The sequence below is a fragment of the Topomyia yanbarensis genome, chromosome 2 (genome assembly GCF_030247195.1).
Source record: "Topomyia yanbarensis strain Yona2022 chromosome 2, ASM3024719v1, whole genome shotgun sequence".
NCBI classification, from domain to species: Eukaryota; Metazoa; Arthropoda; class Insecta; order Diptera; family Culicidae; genus Topomyia; species Topomyia yanbarensis.
Genome location: NC_080671.1, coordinates 202,024,658 through 202,048,729, shown reverse-complemented (window position 1 = coordinate 202,048,729; position 24,072 = coordinate 202,024,658). Strand labels below are relative to the sequence as shown.

General features: G+C 36.0%; 1 protein-coding gene across 2 annotated transcripts; it reads left to right on the top strand.

The window, feature by feature from the left end:
* The first annotated feature begins 4,170 nt into the window (after positions 1-4,170).
* On the top strand, positions 4,171-19,271 carry LOC131682700 (uncharacterized). 2 transcript variants are annotated; one of them, XM_058964388.1, is made up of 4 exons: positions 4,171-4,189; positions 6,292-6,850; positions 16,750-18,028; positions 18,878-19,271. In XM_058964388.1, exons 2-3 carry the CDS (start codon positions 6,706-6,708, stop codon positions 17,916-17,918), a joined length of 1,314 nt encoding a protein of 437 aa, XP_058820371.1. In that variant the 5' UTR covers positions 4,171-4,189; positions 6,292-6,705; the 3' UTR covers positions 17,919-18,028; positions 18,878-19,271. The 2 variants fall into 2 exon arrangements, with proteins under 2 accessions (XP_058820371.1, XP_058820370.1); XM_058964387.1 differs by lacking the exon at positions 4,171-4,189 and having other exon boundaries at positions 6,196-6,850.
* Positions 19,272-24,072: the final 4,801 nt, after the last annotated feature.

Sequence of the window (24,072 nt, the reverse complement as noted above, 5' to 3'; positions counted from 1 at the left end):
TTGTTCCACCTTTTGTTAGTTTTAAGATAACTGTAAAATATTTCGTAAAATACTATTACTCCCCCTCTTGTATATCAAACTGAATCCCTTGTTTTAAAATTTTTCATAAAAAAATCTTTTGGCCCTCTCTTGTATATTGAATCTTATTTCTAGTCTTAAGATAGCTGTAAACTTTTTTTTTTCTTGTATAAAAAAAATATTTCAACATTGTAACCTCCTAGTTTTAAGATATCCAAAATGTAAAAACAAAAGAATTTGGCACCGCCAAGCTAACGCATTTGTGCCTATCAAATAAACGAATTGAATAAAATAAACTATTTCTGATTATGATGAACTTTTTATTTTTGCATATTTCCATCTTCATGATAAGGAAAACATGCTCAAGGAAGGATTTACTCGAATTCCGTCTTGTTCGTCTGCTAGAGCCCATCAAACATATGTTCATATTTGGCTGATAAAATCAGCGTTTCAATGTATTATAATAGATATTCAGCATTCAAAGAAGTTTCTTGTGAACGAGTGTAGAACGACTTTGTTTCTACTTACTTGAAGTCAGCGGCGTAGCCAGAAATTCGGTTTGGTGGGGGTTTGGTGAAAATCGATCATACTGTCCAAACGGCATAATTCCGAAACCGTAATTTTTGAAGTTTTAAAATTATGCAGAATTAATTTTTCAGAAAATAGTAACAGAGTTCGTGTCTAGCGAATTTGTTGAGACTTTATTGTAGTCATGAATATTAGCCTGAGAAAAATCACCATAAATACTTCTTGGACGATATACCGTCAAAATTATTTTATCAAATGATGCGCTGTTTAACGTTTGTAAAACTCATCGAAGATACTAAACCTCCGAAGTTGGCGGTTTCAAAATGATGCTATCTTGACCTTAAATTACAGATTTTAAACATTTGACCTATACATATGATTGGTCATACAACAAAAATCAAATGCTCATCAAAATCGATCAGAACCTGCTAGAATCGAATGGAAATCGTTATTTTTCATAAATTTCTCTCTACATTCGGAAAGTGTTATCCTCGTTATTAATCATATTACGTTTTCGTCTCATCTCGACGCATTCCAAAAAAAACCTGTCTTAATCCACCTAGTGGTGCAATTGTGCTTGTCTCATTTGTCCAGACTACGATTCCATGGCTGGTTATGTTCAATACAATGGTGGAAATGAATATTACATGTTCAGTACGATTTGCACATACATACAATGGATCGACAGCCACGATCTTGAGATACTATGTGATACTGAAACGTCGCTTGAAACCAGGGGCGGATCATGGAGAAAGGTCCGGGAGCTCCAGATCCTGCCGAAAATTTTCAACTTGTTAAGAAATTTTAAACTAGTTTTAATTTTAAAGTAGCTACCCCTCACTGAATACTCCCTCCGGGCCGGTATGATTGACGATTTTTAGAGTGATTGCATAACCTTTCTATATGAGAAAGACAAAAATGTACCAAAGTCCAAAAAAAGTCAAAATACAAATTTGATTTTGAAAATTTTTCATTTCAGTTTATATGGGAATTTGCTGTGTGGTTGCACTCTTCAACTCGTAACTCCGGAACCGGAAGTCCAATCAATAAAAAAATCAATAGCAGCCGATGGGAAGGTTGTACCTTTCATTTGAGACTAACTTTGTGCAAATCGGTCCAGCCATCTCTGAGAAACAGAGGTCACATTTTTTCCACATACACACATACATACACACACAGACATTTTCCGATCTCGACGAACTCAGTCGATTGGCATATGACACTCGGCCCTCCGGGTCGGGATTAGATTGACGAATTTTAGAGTGAATGAGAAAGGCAAAAACATTTTTGGCAAATGTTGAAAGTTATGCATTTTTTTGGTGAGCAGTTCTATGTTTCATAGACATTAAATCAATTTTAACTTCTCTTCCTATTAAATAAAGACCCTTATTACAGTACATCTCTACAAAAACGAGATCAATTTCAAAATAAATCTGAGGACTATGATTGATTACAGAACTCTGGAATTTTCTATTGGAATGTTTTCAGGCAGGAATTTGATATTGATGCTATTAGACAACTGTGAAATGAAGACCAATAGATCAGGTACATATCAGGACCCCATTCCGACAATTTATCAAAAGTCCTCATGATGTTTACAACAACAGGTTATCAATCTACGGATCAGATAATTGTTATTGTAATATTGAATTAAATCAGTCTGCATCAATAAATTTTCAACTTCAATCCAATATTTTTTTTGGGTGTGGTGGGGGGGGGGTTTATGGTGTTAAACCCCAAAACCTTCTCTGGGCTACGCCGTTGCTTGGAGTTATTTATTTGGCTTTTCATTTTCCGATATGTTTCAGATCGATCCGATGGTCATTAGTTAGAAAAATTGCAGTCAGAAGGTTCGCACAAATGAACATTTTTGCACTGATAAGTTATCAAGTTCCTTCCAGACAACTTGGAAGTGTTCGGTGCGGTGATTATTTCTAGCGGTTGTAGATAGAAAAATGAAATACAAAATTCGATTTGTCGAAATAATGTTTGGCTTATTTCAATGGATTATTTCTATATTGAACAATAAATAGGCGACAAAAGGTAATCCACAAACAACTAGCCATAACTTTTAAAGTATTCAAAATAGATATTTTAAGTCTTCAGTAAAGTTATTCGCAAAAGTAAGAGCTACAAATTTGTAGAAGGCATCATTTCGATATAATCACTTCCAAGAAAATTTGTGAAAATATCTCACTCATAGGGGGATTAATCAGCAAAAGCACAATACCAAAAGAAAGGGCATATTTCCTCCATTAAATTCTCCGAAGATACTATTGACGTAAAATAAGCCGTTTTGGCGTTAATAATAGATTACATGTTTTTGGTCATATTTCTGGCAATGGGAAATGATAAAAATCTTTCGTCCGCATTTAATGTTAAATATCTCTTTTGATAATAGTCCGATTTCAACAATCTATAGCTTGTTCGAAAGGTATTCATTAAAGCTGTCTAAAAACATATAAATTGTTAATCTATATTGTCAATTTCGGCAGATAATTCAAAAAAAACTGCAAAAAACGCCATTTTTACGCATTCAAACATTCATATCTTGGAAACTAAACATCAGAATCAAAAACAAATTAATAGCGTTCATACTGTTTTTTAGTTCTTTCATTTAAAATTGGTTTGGATAAGATCGGTTCAGCCATTGCTGAGAAACTCGAATGAGAATTTGTCCGTTACATACACACACACAGACACACACACACACACACACACACACAGACATTGTCCCAAATCGTCGAGCTGAGTCGATTGGTATATAAGACTCGGCCCTCCGGGCCTCGGAAAAAATCTTGAAAGTTTGAGCGAATTCTATACATTTCTTTTATAAGAAATGTAAAAAGGTGAAAGAAATTCTTTGAACCACGAAAAACAGTTTTTAGCTATACACCGTTAGAAATTATTAAATTTATAGCACCCATAAATTCAAATCAAACTGAAAATATAAACATGTAATACGACCTTCAATTGAATATCAAATTCGATTTGATGTATTTTTATTAGAATCTGTTGTATCCATAACTACGTATTATTCATGTAGCTTTTTATCACTTTAAGCAAAAAGTTATATTACTCGAATGTAATTCCACATAACATATAATGCACATATACGGAGCGGCTTGTGAGATGTAGGTTTTCATCTATGTATCTGCATTTTACATTACACAAAATGTAACTTTTAGTTGTTACCAAGAAAATGATCCTTTCAAGTGCATCGTGCACAAACAAGTGTCAGCCATTTTGATAAGCGGAAGCAAATAGTGCGCGTAAGAGTGAAAAAAATTAAAATGGACAATTTCAAGTGTATTTTGTGCGATTGTGCGTTTTCCAGCATTGAAATGTGCTTCAGACACATGCGCGTGCATGGAAATCGGTTGTTCCAATGCCCCGAGTGCCTCGCAAATTTTCGATCGTTGAATGCGTTCAAAAAACACTTTCGACAACGTCACTTGTCCAAATCTACAGCCAAAATATACAAGTGTTCTGTGGATTCGTGTAGTGTCACAGAATCTGATGCACGAAAATTGTCGAAACATGCAGCGTGGCACATTTCACTAGGGCAGCCTGTTTTCTGCCCATTTCGATGCCGTACAAGAAAACCATTCGCTACCTGTAATGCCATGAGGATTCACAACATGTATTACCATCGTATGAATCTCCCAATCGGAACCGAAAATGTTTCAAGTTCACAACCATGTCATCTCTCAGCAACACTTGAAGTAGATCAGCAAGTTGGATTAGACATTGAAGTGGCTATAACTGCACCGACTATTCCAACTTCATCCATCGAATTGATTTCGATCAAGCGTCGTCAGATCGAATTAATAATCGGAAGCCTTTTCCTCAAACTTTTGTCAAAAAATCACGTCACTGATACAGCTATACAAGAAGTAGTCGTAGCTTTCGGTGAAGCAGCAGCAGTTCGTGAAGATTGTGTTAAACAGTGCTTAAAGGAATCCGCAGAGGAATTCAATTTGCCATGTGCAGTTCAACAAAGTATTGAACACGATCTGACCCAAGTAGACCTGATGAACCGTTGTTTTGGGCAAAAGGGTATTTTCAGAACGTCGCATATGCGTAAAAAATTTTTTAGGGAAAATTTTTCCTTTGTGCCACCTCTCCAAGTCCCGTTGCAGAGAGATCAATGAGTACAATCCATGCTTCTATTACTATGTCCCTATATTAGACACATTGCGTTCGATGCTAGAAGACGACACAATTTACAAAACCGTTTTCCGAGATAGAAACACTAGATCTGGTTTTCTGTCTGATTACACTGACGGACTAAAATTCAAAAGTAGCAACTTCTTTAATCACAAAACAATCAACATTTTTCTATATCAAGACGCTGCAGAGGTTGTCGTAAATGCAATCGGAAATGCAACTGGTCGTCACAAACTTATTTGTGTATATATGGTGTTGGGAAATCTTCCGCCCCATCCGCGCTGTTTAACTGATAACGTGCAGCTTGTTCTATTGTGTAAAAACAAAGATTTCTCTCAGTTCGGACAAAACAGAATTTTCAGGAAACTTATAGAAGATATAAAAATACTCGAAGAGGAAGGTATACTGATTAAGGGAAATGCAGAAGAGCGAATTTTTGGATCGATATTCACTACAATGAACGACAACTTGGGCGCTCATCAGATCGCCGGATTGACCGAAAATTTCTCTCGGTGTCCACATTTTTGTCGTTGTTGCTATATCAATCATGACGAGTTTAATAGAGATTACCTTTATACTGCAGAAGTGCGAACCCCAGATTCACACACTCAAGATCTGCATGTCATATCAGAAAACCATCATAAAGTACCTTACCGTGGTGTGAAAACTGATACCGTATTTAACGAACTAAAGTATTTCAATGTGTTTCATTTTGGAGCAGCACCTTGTTTAGCGCATGATTTATTTGAAGGGTGGGCAAACTGCGATCTGTTTTTAATTTTGAAAAAAAATGATAAAACAACGCATCCTAAAATCGAGGTTTCTTCAAGCAAGGGCTAACGCTATTTTTAGTACTCTCAACGTGAACACGAAAATAACGTTTGATTTTACCAGAAAATCGAAAACGATAAAGGCAAAAGCATGTGATGTATGGCATTTGATTCAAATTCTTCCATTTATTATGTTGAATCTAAATATTGAATCATCAAACCCGTTATTTGTTATGACTTTATTGATCAAACGAATTACAGATATTATAACGGCACCGGTAATATCCAAAGAACATATTTATTTACTGGCATCACTAATAAGAGAGTATTTAGATATTAGAGTGAACGAATTCAAAACGCCACTCAAACCCAAACACCATTTCATAACTCACTATCCAAAATTGATTTTGTGGCTAGGACCTCTAATGTCATTCTGCACATTGTTTTGCGAACGGAAGCATTGCTTTTTTAAGCGAGCACTACGAAGCACTATCAACTTCAAAAATGTCCTAAAATTCTGTAGTGAGCACCACCAATTTTACCAGGGTATACTTAATATGAATAACAAACGTTTTGAAAACAAATTTGTTGTAATAAAATATCTAGAAGATAGCAGAGAACTTTCTCTGTCACTACAAGAAAAGCTAAACATTTTTGGATTACTTGGACCACAAATGATTTATGTTGAAACTGGGTTCTTTAAAGGGTATAATTATAGCAAGGATAACTTTCTCTTTCTACAACATGACGATTTCGTTGCATCGTTCCACGTATTAAAACTGAAACTCCTTATTCATAACACTAGCTCAGGCTCAGTTTACGTTTATGGTGAAACGTGGGCAGTTATTGATATACATGAACGAGGCATACTGGAGGTTGACGGCAGCGAACAAACACATACACTGATATGTAAAAACATCAATGATTTTATCGATAGAACGCCTATATCATCTTTCAAAGAGAAGCAGCGAGAATATCTGTTTATTAAACATACCATTCCACTACAGTAATAAGCACTACCAATGAAAATGGAAGAATTTGCTATCTTCCGAATTTGTGATTCGCGACGTACAAACAGATGTATAATACCGGCACTACCAAACATACAAAGCCTCTTAGAACAAGGTAAGTAATATTGTTACCACGACATATATGTTAATAATTACCTTTTATATTTGCAGGGTCAATTGCATTGCAGAAAAATGTCGATCAAATCCTTATGGAAAGTGATGGTTGTAAAATAACCACCGATCTCGTGCTTGGGGTTTTTCAAGACCAGCTCATGATGCTACTAAGCCCAGGAGAGTATTGGAAACCGAAACAACAGGCGCACTCCAGTGTCTACTCGAATGAAAATGGCAATGGTATGAGCTTCATTTACTATATTTGCTGGCACATAATAGCCTATTCTTTTCGGGAAAACAAATCTCAATTCAGTCTTAACTACGGTCACATGATACATTTTACAAGCGGACAGTGTACGGAACAACCTCACTTCCGCTTCCACTAAACAAAATTCAAAACATCAAATACCTGGGAGGTTTCCAGTAGTATTCAAGCAACACATGAGATATATACCTAACCACCTGGGTTGGTATTCAACTATCTAGCCGATTTTATTTGTAGGAAAAGATTGTTTGCACGGGGATTTTAGAGTTAAACAAACACATAAACTCTCGAAACTCTATCTTTATAAACTCTCGAAACACTATCTCAAATATTAATATTCCAACCACTAAAGAAAAACAAACAAAATCTGCTTCAGTGTGCGTATTTCAAACGTCAGAATAGGTATTAGCTTATCCCAGTCAAACTGGTAAAAAAGTTGATTCAGAATCCTAACTGATTTCCACCGGAATTGTGACTCAAATACACCAACTGTCTCCGTGTTATAATCGGTTGTTGAATTTGACCCAGAATTTCGGAAGATACCAGCAAGAATTTCCAATCAAATACCGGAAGATTTGACGTAACGTAACGTAACGAAGGTCGAAAAAAAGTAAGTCGAAGGTTGGAATTCTTATACGAGGGGGTCACAATTGATTTTTATCACAAAAAGGCCAAAACGTTATATAAAGGCAGCTCGAGACTGAAGTCAAATCTATTCTAGCACCTATCGTCTTTTTCTTTTTTATTATGTTCTTTTATTGCAATAACTAATAAACTAAATGAAAGAACATTAGATACTGATTTCTGTACGCTGCACAGAGGAGTAACTAGGGTCGAATCCTGGTCCAAATTATTTATTGCAACTATTGCTGTTATTATGCCTTAATATGAACTACAAATAAACTATAACTAGTTTTTTGGGACAATTCGGCATCTATCCACCTACCAGTGCAGAGGTCAATTTTCTATATCTTTTCGAATGCTAGTATTTTCGAGGTGATCTTTGTGAACATACTTGTTTTCCAGTTGCATAAACACTTGATCAATGAAAAAGGAAGTAGAAGAGGGAAGCCTGTGCACATATTCTTAGAAATACATTTTGCTAAACATAGTATTTGGCCCTGCATCATTAGGGTGTACCTCAATGCCTCAAATTTGTAAAAATTTCAATATTTTCAAACCGCTTGGAATTTGTGAATCGGATAATATCGGAAGAGTGAATATTTTTGGATAGTTGGAATCATGTTACAGTTGATCGATCTTCTGTAACTTTGTCCAGCCTCACTATCTTTCGACCCTGGACCCGAACCATGAAAAACTTTTTGTGTACATTCTATGAACTAATTCAAGAATTCATTGGTTACTTTAATTTATTGTTATTAAAATTAGTGAATACAAAAATACATCATGTATTTATATACATTTTAAATGAACGAAATTTAATTCAGAAATTATATAGTCTAAAACAGCGATTCTCAACCTGGGGTCCGCGGACCGTGATGTCATTCCTGGGGGTCCACGAAGAGGAAAATTTTTCCGGGCGGATATTGAAACTTCAAGTTTTTTTTACCGTACTAGACTGAAAATAATATGTTGACAGCATATAAATCGATGTTAAGCCGTGGGTATCCGCAACCGCCCAGGGTAGTTTTGAAGGGGTCCGCGACCGCCCAGGATAATTTCGAAGGGGTCCGCGATGACCCAAGGTGAGTTTGAAGGGGTCTGCGGAGCAAACAAGGTTGAGAACCGCTGGTCTAAAAAACTTATAAAGTTCTGTAAACATGAAATAGATCAGCTTCCAAAAAATTATGCAAACTGCGAAAATAAGTATTTTTTCAAGAATTTTAAATCACTGTATGTACACACACAAAAAAATGTTAGTAAATATAAGAATTTATCCCTCTTAGCAAAAAACAACCAACGCATACACTTAGTTTGAAAATAAAACTATTATTTTGATTACTATTCTTCATTAGCTTAAAAGGAAAACTTTTATTTTGATTATCATTCTTGATTATTTTAAAAGGTTTACTTTCAACCTAATAGTAGGCGTTGATTGTTTTTTGCTAAGAGCGGAACACTCTTACCTTGTTTTCTGTGTGTAAATGTATGTAATTACTCGGCAAAAAAGTCTGACATAAAGACACAGAAAGAGTCCATGTTTTTACACGAAGAGGGAGAGAGGGGGATCAAAAAAGACACTAATTTGTCCAGGTGGTATATCAACGGATTCTAATTAAGAACTATAAAAATAGATCTAGAAGCATCTGGTAAAAATATCCCATTTACCTTAGAATAGATAGTATATTTTCATACAACTTTAACGCTCGAGAAAAATGTCCTCTGTGATCTCAACATTTTGTTTACCAGTAACATGTCAGTGTCATTACAATTAATCACGAGATGTTTCAATAACTATTATTCAAAACGAGAAAAATCACTTCGCGCCATACAAAAGAGCTACATGTCGACACTTTATTTAGAGATTCAGCGTTTGATTTTGAAAAAAAATTCTCAAATTTTAAAAGTGTAAGCGAATGTACGGAAGGTATTTTATAACCGTTCGATGATATCAGTCAATATCCCGGTCAAACCATTCGGAATTTGATTCGGAATCCTGAATGGAGTCATTATGGATTCCAAATCAAATGCAACAACCGATTCTGAGTCGGAATCGGTTGTTGCATTTCATTTGGAATCCATAATGACTCCATTCAGAAATCCGAACCGGTTCCGGAATGAGTTTAACTGGGATACAGTTGTGATTATAGTTGCTATATTCATAGTTAGGCGGAGACACTGAGTTGAACCAATTGAACATGTCAAACACCAGAGCCATTCTCGATTAATCGAGAACTATTCGGACATTCCTAGTTGGACCATTGCCCAACTAAAAACAACTGGATGTCAAAATCTCATGTTTTGACTATGACAATCAAAATGACAAGGGTTAAAGTGTAAAGAGATGCCATTACATTACAAACATTGCATTCGACTAGGTTTTGATTACTCTCCATAGTTCCAACCAGCGCATCAAATTCGTTAGTTTAACATTGATGGTGGTTCAACCAGAGAATCACCACTGTATATCAATAACTTATGTGCTTAATAATGTCACTCGTTGTTCTATGACATGGTTTACACAAAAATATGAAGCTAGGACATAAAGCATTGAAATATAATAGCATAGATTTGTGCGCTAAATGAAATTTTGTCCTTAGATATATTTTAGGTGCGAGAAGCAGTTTAGCTATGCATTCTGATTATATTCAATGTATTTTTTTTAATTCGTTTATTTTACACGGCTCAATACGTTAGCTTAAAGGAGCCATGGGTCTTTTATGTATTTACAAGATGTAAAAAATAAAAATTACAATACATTTTATTTTACGCCTGTAAGATCCCGTGCGCGCAACTTGCTATTACAAGCGGAGATCTTTTTTCGCATCGGGAAGATGTTCCTTCTCTCGCCAATTTCGGGGTTATCTATGTCTCTCTCGTTGTCGTTTACGTCCGTATCAGCACCTTTATTACTGCCTTGATACTCGCGATCAGATGTTCTTGCTGGCTTCTTGCCCTTGCGGGTCACGAATGTGAACACTCCATCCTTGGTAGTAGTTTATTCAGTGGTGGTATTAGTTGTTAAGTTTGAAGTACTAGACGCAGCTTTTACAGTTGTCATTATTGCCTGAACAGCAGCCACAAATTTGGCAACCGTTTGCGGTTCAGGTGAAGCTGGAGCTTGGGTGTTGGCATTTCTTTCTGCAGGTGAGCTTTCCTCAGCGGTTTTTGGGAAGGGTTGTCCGTAGTGTGCCGTTTGTTCACAGAACTGGCACGTATTCGTTTGTCCTTGATATGTACAAAGAGTTCGCTGTGTAATGGTATCACCACCTTCTGTTTTGTACTGCAGGGTAAGGTAGGAGGGAATGGGTTGGTCTACCCGCATTATCACCACAAAGACACCATTTGAAATACCTGGGAAGTAGTTTCTCCATGTGTCCTCCGTAATAGATTCTACTGCTCCGAAATTCGACATGAATTTTTTAATTGCCACTTTACAAGTAAGTGGAGATAAATCATGTAATTTAACTTCAATATTTCCATTATCCATGTATATAGGGATCTTGATTTCAACATTGTCACAAACAAGCACGTGTTTCAAGTTGTTCTGCGAAATAAATCTTTTCGCCTGGGCGAATTTGTTGAAGGTTATCAGCACCGCATGTCTGACGTGTTCAAGCTGTATGGTGGAGACTTCCGAAAACCGAAGCTGCATTTTCACCTTCAGCAGATGTTCCACATCACGAATACTTGGTCTTATGCGAAAGGACCTGAAGTCAATCGCCACTGTGTTAGGCCGAATAATCACGTTTTGCTGATGAGATTCAGTCATCTTGAAAAATCACCCAAGAATACTAGTAACGGTATCCTTTGTTCTTCAAACAATGCACACAAGTAACTGTTTTTTTCGTTCGCTTTGCACTGGCTCGGACAGAAGCAGGAGCACACTGAGTATCGTGACCGCTGTCTTTGATGGTTGAAAATATACTGACTATATTCAATGTATGTAGTACATTAGGTTCATTCCAGTATCTGCAGAAACTTCTTCTGGTCGTATACAGAAACTTCTTCTGGCACGTATACGTATACAGCAACTTTTTTGGCTCCTGTTCACTCCGGAACAACTGGGAGCAACCCGGTCAAACCATTCGGAATTTGATTCGGAATCCTGAATGGAGTCAGTATGGATTCCAAATCAAATGCAACAACCGATTCTGATTCGGAATCGGTTGTTGCATTTGATTTGGAATCCATAATGACTCCATTCAGAAATCCGAACCGGTTCCGGAATGAGTTTAACTGGGAAGAAGCGTGTACTGGAACAAATCTATTCAAAAATAGAAACACCCCTCGTTGCAGAAGCTATTTCGATGTTATTTTTTCGAGCACCTCGCCGCATGCCGCATTAGGCAATCCATGCAGGGTGGCCAGACCTACCGATTTATCGGTAGTCCTACCGATTTTGTTCTTCCCTACCAATTCACAGACGACCAAGGCAAAACTACCGATATTTTGTTATTCCTACCGAAAACTACCGATTTTTATTGATTTTGGACACATCCTACTAAACATTCATTTTTTGGGTTAGATTTGGTCAGATATCTGTGTTGTCAGTATTTTACAATTCCAGTTCAATACTACGTTTTTGGAACAACAACCCGTCCTACCGATAACTACCGGTAAACTTTTAGTGACCCTACCGATATTAAGGAATTCTATCTGGTCACCCTGAATCCATGAGACATTTTTGATCAGCTGATTATTTCTTCTGACGTAACTCGGGTGGGTGCAACGTCCGACGAAATCGCCGATTCGATCCAACATCAAACGAATCGGGCTAACGAAGTATGGTCGTCGGATGGGTTTTTTTGTTCGCAGGAGCAAACTTGTTGACAAACCCCTCGCTGAAATGTCAAACAATCGTCGTGGTGGATTGCCTAATTGTTGTAGGTAATAACAAATACAATGGCAGTTATTTTATTTTCTTATGGTGACATTATAGTTTTTGTTTATACTTAAGCTTAAACCAGTAGTTTGTGTAAAAAGTGCTTTATGGAATATAATGTTTTTTTAGTTTCACGGAGCTAAATCTTTGGTATACCTTAAAAACTATAATTTGATCAAGACTGAAAAATGTAGGTTCATGGCTAAATTCTCAATTATCTTGCATTCACTATGTTATGAGTGACGGACGTATTTTGTTCTTATGGTTTATAGAAGTGATACATAAACTCATTCCCACAATTTTTTCATATTGATATAAAATTTCCTAATAGTTCATTATAGATTTGAACATAATAATTGAACAATTTTTGAACATGGGTTTTGAAGAGGTCTAAGGAAATCGGTATAAGCAGGAGCCCTAATTTTAGAAATTGTATGTTAAAAAAATATTCTCTCGTGATTTTTGAAAACAACGTTATTGCAAATGAGGGCCACTCTTTGTTTACTTTGTCTTTAGTGACTGTTGATACGTATTGTAAAATTATTGGTAAGCTTTGTAGTAACGCCATGGTAATTGAAAGAGTTATGACGTTTACAAAAATCACGCGAGAATTGGATTTTTATCCTACGAGCTGCAAGTAAATTTTTGAAGTGTACAGAACATTTTATGATCCTAATAGTAAACTACTACTAAAGTACGAACAAAATTCAGAATACTTTTTGAATTTAAGCTACCTTATTAAGAGAATTTCTTAGTTTGAAAGATAGTTTTTGGGCTGGGATTTGTGCCTATTTTGTATACTTGCTTTTGTATACATGCTTTATTTGCATAGCTTCACATAAAGTCTCATTATATCGCTTTTCAAACTAAATTTTGAGAACATAGGGTGTTCGGTTTGTTTTAGCCATCTCATGTTTCGCTCATGTCAGAGACGAAGGGTAACAATTAGTCAACTTACACTTACAGTTAACTATTGGTACTTTTGTTTTGTGACGGTGTAGTCGGTGCCACACTCATTCAAACTTGGGTGTAATCAGTCAAATTCTATTCTTTACACTTCACCGCTCTAGCAATAGATATAAGTTTATCACGTCGCATAGTGATCCCGAAATTAGAAAAGTCCTTCAAAAGTATTTTCTTGCTTTCAATGGCAGTTTCGCGTTCAGGTGTGCAAAGCAAAGTTTCTTAAAACATGATAATGCATGAAACCGCCAATTTCTCCACCCACGCTTAACTTTTATAAGCCAGATTTAACGTATCGTTAAACCTGGCTCTAATGTTTGGTGTCGGAGAAGATATTCGTCCTGCTTCGGTTAGAAATTAAACTTTTCTTAAGGGAGCATTTTTAGAAATCATTTATAGAAACATTTGAAGGCAGGTTTCAAAACGTTTCATCAACTATTTCTGAAAACACCTTTGCATGGAAACATAATCGAAACCAGTAAACATTTTCCCCATTTTTGCCTTTCTCATATAAAGAAAGGCTATGCAATCACTGTGAAAATCGACTTTTTAACCGAGGCCCGGAGGGCCGAGTGTCATACACCATTCGATTCAGTTCGTCGAGATCGGCAAATGTCTGTGTGTGTATGTATGTGTGTGTGTGTGTGTATATGTGTGTGTGTCATTTAAACTCACACAATTTTCTCAGAGATGGCTGAACCGATTTTCGCAAACTTAGTTTCATCTGAAAGGTATAACGCTCCCATAAGCTGCTATTGAATTTTAGTTATTTATTAATTATTTTAGTTGATCCGACCTCTGGTTCCGGAGTTACGGGTTGAAGAGTGCGGTCACACAGCAAATTCCCATATAAACTGGTACCACCATGATGCTCAAATGATGTAAAACATATCAAAATTGATGTAACGTTACTCTAGTTTGCGGGTCTGGATCACTAATGATCAATCAAAGCAGCTTTGACCACTTTGGCCACCTATGACGGTTAATGACGCCCCCGGGGAACCCGCCAAGTTCCTAAGCTAATATCACACCCATTCCCCAACGAATTCTCTACCGATTTTCACAAACTTGGTTTCAAATGAAAGTAATACCATTGACTGCTGCTGAATTTCATTCGGTTCTAACTCTTGCTTCCGGAGTTACAGGGGTGTTAGTAAGGATACACTGGAATTTCCCATATAAATCGGTACAATCGTAATACCTCAGAGGCTAAAAACTATTGAAATGGTCACCAAATTACTTCTAATCGCAGATCTAGATCACTGATTGCCAATCAAACATTCTTTGAATATATTGTCCACTATCGACGATTCCGGAAGTCCGGAATTCCGGGCATATTCCACAATTAAAGTATTGGTTCTTCGGTGATGACTGAACCGATTTTCTCAAACCAAGTCTCAAATGGAAGGCAAAATATGCAGTTGAGTATTACGTCACCCCCCCCCCCCCGCCTTGCCCTTACACCTCCCTCCTTCATCACTCCCCTCCCCTTGGACCACCCTCACGCCCGCATTTCCTTCATCCACCCCGTATACCGAAATAAGATGAAGGATTTCTGACGCATCCTCCACTCCCACTCTACTAACCCCCCATTCCCTCCACTTTCAAACCCATTCCACCAACATTTCAAAATATAATCACATGAAGATAACATTGAACTCATGCTGATTAAGCTAATTAAATATTATTCTTTTGCCTTTCTCATATAGAAAGGTTATGCAATTGCTCCAAAAACCGACTTTCTAACCGAGGCCCGGAGGGCCGAGTCCCATATAACATTCGACTCAGTTCGCCGAGATCGCAAAATATCTGTGTGTATGTGCGGATTTGTTAACAAAATGTCCACATCGGTTTCTCGGAGATGGCTGAACCGATTTTTACAAGCTAAGATTCAAATGAAAGGTATAATATTCCCATGGGTTGCAATTGAATTTCATTTTTAACCGACATCTTGTTCCGGATTACGAGTTGAAGAGTATGGTTACAAAACAAAATTTGTTGATTTGTCCACATCGGTTTCTCGGAATTTTCTGAACTGATTTTGACAAACTTGATTTTAAATGAAAGGTCCATCAGCTGCTGTTGAATTTTGTGTGGATCCGAGTTCTGGTTCCTGAATTACAGGGTGATACGTACGATCACGCAGCAAATCCCGATTCTAACGAATTCTGCGATGAATGTAAAAAGGTGAATTTTTTTCCAAAATGTAAACAAGACTGTTGAATTTGTAGATCTAGGTCACCAACATTCATTCAAAGTCTCTTTGGCCACACTGGTCACCATCGACGGATCCGGAAGCATCCAAATTCAGAATAACGGTTATATTGGTTTCTCGATAATGGCTAGACAGATTTGATCAACTTAGTCTGAAATGAAAGGTGTTGCGTCCCCGGAAACCGATATTAAATTCCATCTCCATCCGACTTCCGGCTCCGGAGTTACGGGTTGTGGAGTGCGATCACATAGAAAACTCCGATTCAAACCGATACCGCGATGAATGCAAAAAGGTGCTCTTATATATACTTACCAAGTGTAATAAGAATGAAAGACATTTCCATAAAGTTATATTGTACGAACCAGGTATTGAATCATAGTTTGGAGAAATGAGAAAGGCACAATTGCACCTCTAGGTGGATTAAAACAGGTTTTTACTATTGGGGCCACTACACATATTGTACTATTGGAACACTAGGCAGAGAAATGTACGCAACGGTTTGGTATACTGCCGTTGTATACATTTGCCCAGGTATAGGGGGCAGACCACCAAAGGTTTTTTTTGCCGAGCATGAGCAAACTGGATAAACCTAGAAAATTTGTAGTGGCGTAGTACCCATAAAAGGGGTACAAATTACCTACTAATAGGTTCCAATCCATATAATATTTATCTATTTCTAGGTAATATTTGCTTAATTCTGATTAACCATTACCTAATTTTAGGTGGTTTCAAGTTACCTACCTACTGGTGAGTATGTGCAGTTTTGTGGAGTTTAGGTACTATTTATATAGGCATCCAGAAAAGTGCACGAACTTAGAAGTGGGTATATTCACTCTACCTAAATTAGGTGATTACGAATCAATTATTAATGCATTGTACATGAAAAAGAAAACATATTGTAAAAATTCCACCTATTAGTGTGTAAATCATACCTTCTGGTTGGGTACAGCGCTAGTACCAATTCTGTAGGTGCATCCAGTATACTGTGTACTTGCAAATAAGTGTTTGGTATCGTATATAAGAGATGGAGCTAGTATTCTGCCAAAGGGGCGGAACTATATTTTTTGAAGGAATTCCCTCATCGTGTTATGTCTGTTTGTCTGTGATCTTACAAAACACGACCAAAATAAAAAATGCATATTTTAATAATTGAATTTACTCATCATGTTTCAATATCCATTGCTCAACAGAAGTTCCCGATTGTAACGAAGATGAAGTAGAAGAATCTTTGCCAAATGTAGCTCAGCAAGATGGTTTCAATGAAGAAGTAGAACTACAGGAATCAGCAACTGAAACACTCGAGACACACCAAGTTCAAAATACAGATCAGATGGCTACACAAATGATAATTGATATTCATGACGATAAGCTTTCGCAATGCTTCGATACGGCACTGGATGAAGTGGATTACAACAGCAAATGTGCGGACGATCCGTTGGCAGACTTCGACGAAAATCAATCGCCTAATACAAGCAAAAAACGGTCCCTCAATGCGATTGTAGTCGAGAGAAATAAGAAGAAAGTTTCTGTGGATATGAAATTTGAATCATTCGAAATAAATTGGTGTAAATTGAGCGATAACTTACTTACGGAGCTAAGAAAAAAGCAGGATTTCAAAAATAAAAACCCGAAACTTAAGGTACCCAGAATGATGCGGATCAGTAATGCAGATACAAATACTCTTGTGAACATTATAGTTGATCAATTGCGGGCTATAGACACGAACGTTCGTGCAGATACTATGGAAAGCGTAGCGAAGCAAATATTATCCAGATATCCTTGTCTGGAGTTTGAGGATGACGATGGTTTCGGAGCAGGCGAAGGCTACGTATCATTAAAGTATAAAATGATCAACAGGAATGCCTATCTAAATCGATTTAAGGATCCAAATAAACCATCAACTTCTCGTTCAGAAAAAGTAAAGTTGAGGAATGTCAGAGCTGGAACAATTAAAGAATATTGGACCGAAACATCGCCGGACTGTACGAAGGACATTAAGTCTATGCTTTTGCGCGAAGAGCCACATCTGCTCACAGATGAATTTATGAGCAAATCTCAAGCATATCTAAGATATGTTTTAGATGAAAAACAAGATCTTGAAAGTACGTTGAAACAGTTCCCCATAGTTCGTTGCACAAAGATTTTGAATTTTCATTTTACGAAAGCAACAGGAGTTGACGTTTCAGACCTTCGGAAATATTATTCATCTAAGAAAAGTAAAATCATTAATTACTCTCTTACATGCCGGCGTGGGTATCGTCTGAAAAATAATGCAACAGATCTCGAAGTGTTCAGTTTCCTCGCTTCATTGCTCGGAGAAAATATCGACAACCTCATCATACAAAAAGAGGTGACATGAAATAATTCTTTATGATATTTTATTATATATTATCAACTTTACATTGCAGATTGGCACATATATTGACGATATTTCAATTGATGTAGCAGGACCAGTCCTCGTTTGTGTTGGTGTGTAACTACTGAACTTATATTTAAATTAGAATAATGCAACAGTGGGGAAGCTTATTTCGTTGGTTAGATTTTGTTTATAGTGTTTTACCTATAGCTATTAAAATATTGTGCATTCAAACAGTAATATTAAAAATTTGTTTGAGGTTTATATTTTCAAAGTGCACAGGAAAAGATATTATGTTTAATAGAGGGTGCAGAGCTCTAATTCTGTCATGCATTTAGTTGTCAAATCATGTCCAGCACTTGGTTACCCATTACTTTCACATGATGCACTTAGTGCAATAAATGTCACGCAGGAACCTATCATATCTAAGAGCTAGACAATGTCCAACCAGTGCTAAAAATTGTATACGTCCTCTATTAGCTATAATACCTTTCCTTAGAAACTGTCTTTATATTTTTATCGAGATAGATTTCAAAATCGAAACAAAATATGTATTGATGGGATGGGCTTGAGCATGAGTAAACCAAATCAATCTGATAGTTGAATTTTAGACACATTTTGATTATAGTAGAAAATAGCGCAGTGTTATTATTTTTTATCTGTGCAGTAATGTAGGAGATATTTTTGATCTTTAATATATGTTTAGACCTTTGGAGCTTATACATAATTGTAACACAGTTTCATATGTAAAAATTAGATTAACCGCCAACAATTTAGAGAGACACAATCACTTTTATTTGATATACAGGGAATCGCTGGACACATTCACTGCCGCTAGAAGCATTACTGTCCCATGTGCTATGGAAATCCCTATACACATGGGACAATTATGCTTCTAGCGGCAGTTCATAGATCATTAATAATCCAGAAGTATATTATAAAACAAATCGTTTTCATTATAGATCTTGGAGCAGACAGATTCGTATACTACGTGTATGCGGAAAATTTACGTCTAAATGATGGAGCTGATAATATCATTGATGGCCTTGAGAATTTGATGGCAGTATACTACGTACACAATTTTATGTACGTTACCAGCAATGGGAAGTTTCTGGAATTTGTTCAGCAATATTTCCTCAAAATTATTCCACTGCTGGGATCAAAGAGCACTGCAACAAGAGTAGGACGACGTCAGCGCGTCGTGCGGAAGATCATCACAGCTCTTTCGGAACATGAAATTGTCGACCAACAGAACAAATGAAGCAGCAATTTGCGATAGTCGAGCTCAAAAGACAACTTTTACACGAAATTTCTAAGCGCATTATATGCATATATAAATGATCTTTTCTTTTTAAATTCGCATTGGAAAATATTAAATAAACTGAAGTACATATGATTTCTTTGTTCGTTAATTGTCAACAAGCCTATAAGAAATGGTCTATTGTAGATTTCGGTTATGCAATATAATTACATTGAAAATTCAGTGCATGTAAAAATCAATGGTTTTATGTATTTTTACATTCAACATTTTACATTATGGTCTCATGTAATTTTACATTCAACAAGACGCTCCTATTATGTGCAACTTAGATGATGTAATTTCACAAGAAATTTTCTAACTGTGTAGTGTCTTCAGCGAAGTTTATTTATATTTTTTTTCTACATTTAAAAACTATTAGTTGGGTGATTAATCCCTCTAAAGCTGAGAAGCAAGTTTTTGTTTGGTCATTTATGAAAATAAAAAAAACTTTACTTGGCAAAGTTGTTGATAATATCTTAAGTAATAACTTAGCTGAAGAGACCATGCGTCTATCTGTCGATTTTGATTTACATTTGTGGAGATTTCTTTGATATACTCCTGAAAATTGCTTTTTTCAAAATACTTTTCCTGGTAGTTTTGTAGAATTTCAAAATGTTCCAAGATTTTGTTCAGCATAAGAAAATACACAATTTTTGTAATTTAAGTTGATTTGTATCTCTTACAACTTAGAAGTTATCGAATGTTTTAGTGTCCAAAAACCAATATTTTGGTATGGAAGCCGCAAATTTCCGCAGACGAATACCAATACGAATCTGTAAAAAACACTATCAACATCGTTTGGTGGGCTCTAGCCTACGTTCAAGTCAAATTCGAGTAAATTCCTTGTTTAGCATATTTTTCTTATCTTAGAGATGCAACATATACAAAAATAATAATACTGTCCTGTAAGACCTCTTTAAGGGAAATTTTTACTAAATGATCAGAACGGGTTATGAGGCTTTGTCGAGGGACTAAAGAAGAATATTTCAACGTCTGCGGTTTATTAAAAAGAAATAAAAATTAAGTTAATCCAGGTGTTTGCATTTCGACTTCGTCGCTTTAGAACCAGAAAAAATATGTGCCGATTTTGTCAATGTCATCGTTTTATCAGCCTAAAATTCGCCAAGGGGCTGATAAAACGGGTCTTCACCGTATTCAAAAAACGATTAAAACTATTATGAAGCCGTTTATAAATTACACTACATATTTAAGGGTAAAAGAAGGAAACATGAAGCATCTTGTTACATAATGGAGAGAAGAAACGGAGCAGGGGGCTAAAAGCTTCCCAACTAGAAAAGGAAATCAAACATTGGAAATATGTATTCATTGTCCTTTTTAAAATCCAAAATCTTCTAGTTTAAATTAAAATAATAATAAAATCCGTTAATCACCACACCACTTAAATGTGTAGTGTAATTTGTGAATGGCCTGATAATAGTGATTTAGTAGTTATTTCAATGTATGCTTTTGTGCGCTAAAAATTTCTAATTACACAATGGCTCAAAAATTTGTTTTCTTCATGGTCAAAACAATTTTTATCACCTTTTTGCCGCTTGGAAACACTGTGCACCTGGGACTCTTCTGTGCAACTTACTCGAAAAGTTAAAAAAATTCCATTTTGACACATCGTCGGACTCTTCTGCGTATTTTCGAAAATTGTTTATTTTAATTTTCCCTTCAATATAATACACTTTCCCGAAAAGTTGAAAAAAATTTCATTTTAACGCATCGTCGGACCCCGCTGTGCATAGAAAATGTCCAAAACTATTGATTTTCATCTGCCAACAACATGTCCTTTAATAGGTATTTATTTCTAAACAATTAAAAGTTAACCGCATCAACTTCAACTCCAATAAACGGGAAAGTAACGTAAAATGTATCGCGATAACCGATGAACTGACGATGACGATGAATACGACGATACAATTATCGACGATGACGATGAAGGCGACGATACATTATCGTTAACGGAGTTTCCGATGACGATACATTATCGTTAACGAGTAACGCCGATGAATTATCGTGAAAAATGTATCGTATTAACAACCCTGATCGGCAGCAAGTTTCTGCACCAGAAGTTTCTTGTTCTGGATGCAAGAAATGCCACATTGTCGAGCTCGCTACAGTGCCGGCATGTTTTCTGTAGACCGTAGTACAACAGAGCTGTACACTCTCCGTCGATGGTGACAAAAGATGGAATGTTCTTTTTCACCAGCATGTTTGCTATCCGAACGCCAGTCGGGATACCACCGAGCGCGTATCTTTCATCCCCCATTATTTAGTGAAGCGATAGTATGGCACCATAGGCTTGCAAAAAATCGACGATATTTTCGTCGGTAACATCCTCGGAAAGATCAAACAATTTTACATCCACTGCTCCATCCTCCATCGTGATCCTCAGCTTGTATGTCTTGCCATCGATCTCTGTTTCGTGCTTGTTGTCGTGTTCTTGGACGATGGTTTGTGCTATCAAAAGTTCACTGATGTCGTCTCATTACGATACTATATGCGACGACCCGAATACTGAAACGAATATAGGGCCGGCGATGCCCAAAAATCCCTTCAACGGAAAAATTTGAAATGGAAAATAGTCCGTGCACGATTTCAAAGCGAAAGCAAAAACGTGTCTACTCCTCTAGGAAGTTGAGCAATGAAACTAGAGGAAGTCGTCGATCTCGGAACAGACTTCGCGCTTTGGATGTGTGGAATCGAAGAAGACGAAATTGTGTTACTGAGCTTCTCTAAACTTGAATTCCTCTGAAAGCATGAACTCGTTTTTCTGATGAATAATTAAGTTCGTAATACTGGAAATAAATTAATAGTTATTTTCATAATTGGCGTAAGCTAGCTTTTGAAAAACACAAATAGTTTCATAAACATTATTTATGATTTCAGTAGCATAATACAGATTTTTCAATGTACCAAACTTTCCCAATTTATTATCTAATTTCTACTCCTGTGTGCAGCACAAAAATAATCCTTTCTAGATCAAGTATGATTTAAAAATGATGCAAGATACTCTGATCGTGCTGCAGTGCAGAATACATTAATGAGCGCTAATCACTAATTTTACTCACTATTTATTTATCGATCTATATGTTATAATGTATACTAATTCATACATTTTTGTAACAAATAGTATTTCAACGCAAAGCGCATCAAGATTTTGTCAACGAAATTGTGTAACGCACTTTTTGTGGTTTGTTTATCTTTAAATACGTATCCAATCGCTGGTTTTCTTTCTCATTTCCGCTTAAACAGATTACTCAAATTATATGCCACAATACTTTTCTTGTTTCCTTAGAGTATGAATTGTTTAGGTTTACTTGTAACATGCCATAAAGATACATTTTAATTTTCCTTTAAAACAAATTCTATATTTTATATTTTTATTCAGAACTGTAGTATTTTCAACTATTTATTGTATTATACTTATCTGGTAATTACTTAACATAACCTGCTGTCAAGATAACAAGCATTTTCTTATTTTTTTCGGTCCAATATTAGTCAAAGTCTCTCTTACCTCAAAGTAACTGTACGCAATTCCAACTAGCTATAAGAACCTGGCACGAGAAAAAAAAACGCACACAAATATCTGTTGCATAAGATTCTGCAGGAAAATATTAACATAGACACGACAGAACCAATGAAAAATTCCCCTCGTAATGGAAAATTCAGCGATCGCTTTATTACAATATAAGCAATGCTCCTCATAGTCGGCTATTTGGAGTTAAAGTTGCTTATTTGAACAATTGAATCAATACAGCAAATGATAAATTTTCCAAATTCTCAGCAGCCGGCTGCCCTGAGAATTTTTTTAATAACGCTAATGGCTCATTTACTAATAAATCACCCCTTCCCGTAAAGGATTCCTGGGTATCTAGCAGCGATATGTGGCTCACCGTGTTATTCCAATGAACATTTTGCTATCTCAATTGTTTATGGTCAATAACGGAGTAGCAACCATGGGCGATCTATATATATATATATATATATATATATATATATATATATATATATATATATATATATATATATATATATATATATATATATATATATATATATATATATATATATATATATATATATATATATATATATATATATATATATATATATATATATATATATATATATATATATATATATATATATATATATATATATATATATATATATATATATATATATATATATATATATATATATATATATATATATATATATATATATATATACTGTCTGACAAAACGCACGAATTGCGGATCGTTTGTCGTGTAGTCACTGCGTAAATGACTGTATAAAAAGTATCTCAAAAACATGACCCAAAATATTACAGCCTGTTCAAACAATTGATTTAAAGATAATGGAACAATGCCGGATCCACACAAAAGGCTATAACTTATCTTTATGTGAGGAAAGCATAGAACTTCAACCTTCCAGCAATAACCATTCGTCCTACAGGTTATATGCATTTGTACAGCTTTGGGATAGCAAACGTTTCATAATTCATCTTTGGCTAACTATGTGTATGTATGTCAATAATAAATTTCTCAGTTTGCCTCGCCTTGCTTCTCTTTTGGCGGAATTACCTTTGTGTTTCCAGCTTTATTCCCCTGTGCCGGAAAGCGGTACTGGGTGTTTATAGGAAGACTTTATAACCATGGTAAAAGAAGTTGAAAAATAGCATGATTTATGGTAGTTGTATTTTTTCGCCTCGTGCTCTCTTTCCCTATTTTTCAAAGCTGCTTGGCTTTTATCACCAAGTATCATGTAGTATTTATTGTTCAAGTCTCCCTCCTTCTCCGGCTCCTTCAGTGCAGAGCAGGAAGCTGCCTTTCCAAGGTGGAAAAT

What these genes read in the sequence shown, in the direction of transcription:
- LOC131682700 (XM_058964388.1), top strand. Translation starts at nt 6,706, where the DNA reads ATGGAAAGTGATGGTTGTAAAATAACCACCGATCTCGTGCTTGGGGTT. An exon ending in CTCGAATGAAAATGGCAATG is followed by an intron (nt 6,851 to 16,749) that starts GTATGAGCTTCA and finishes ATTGCTCAACAG; the next exon opens with AAGTTCCCGATTGTAACGAA.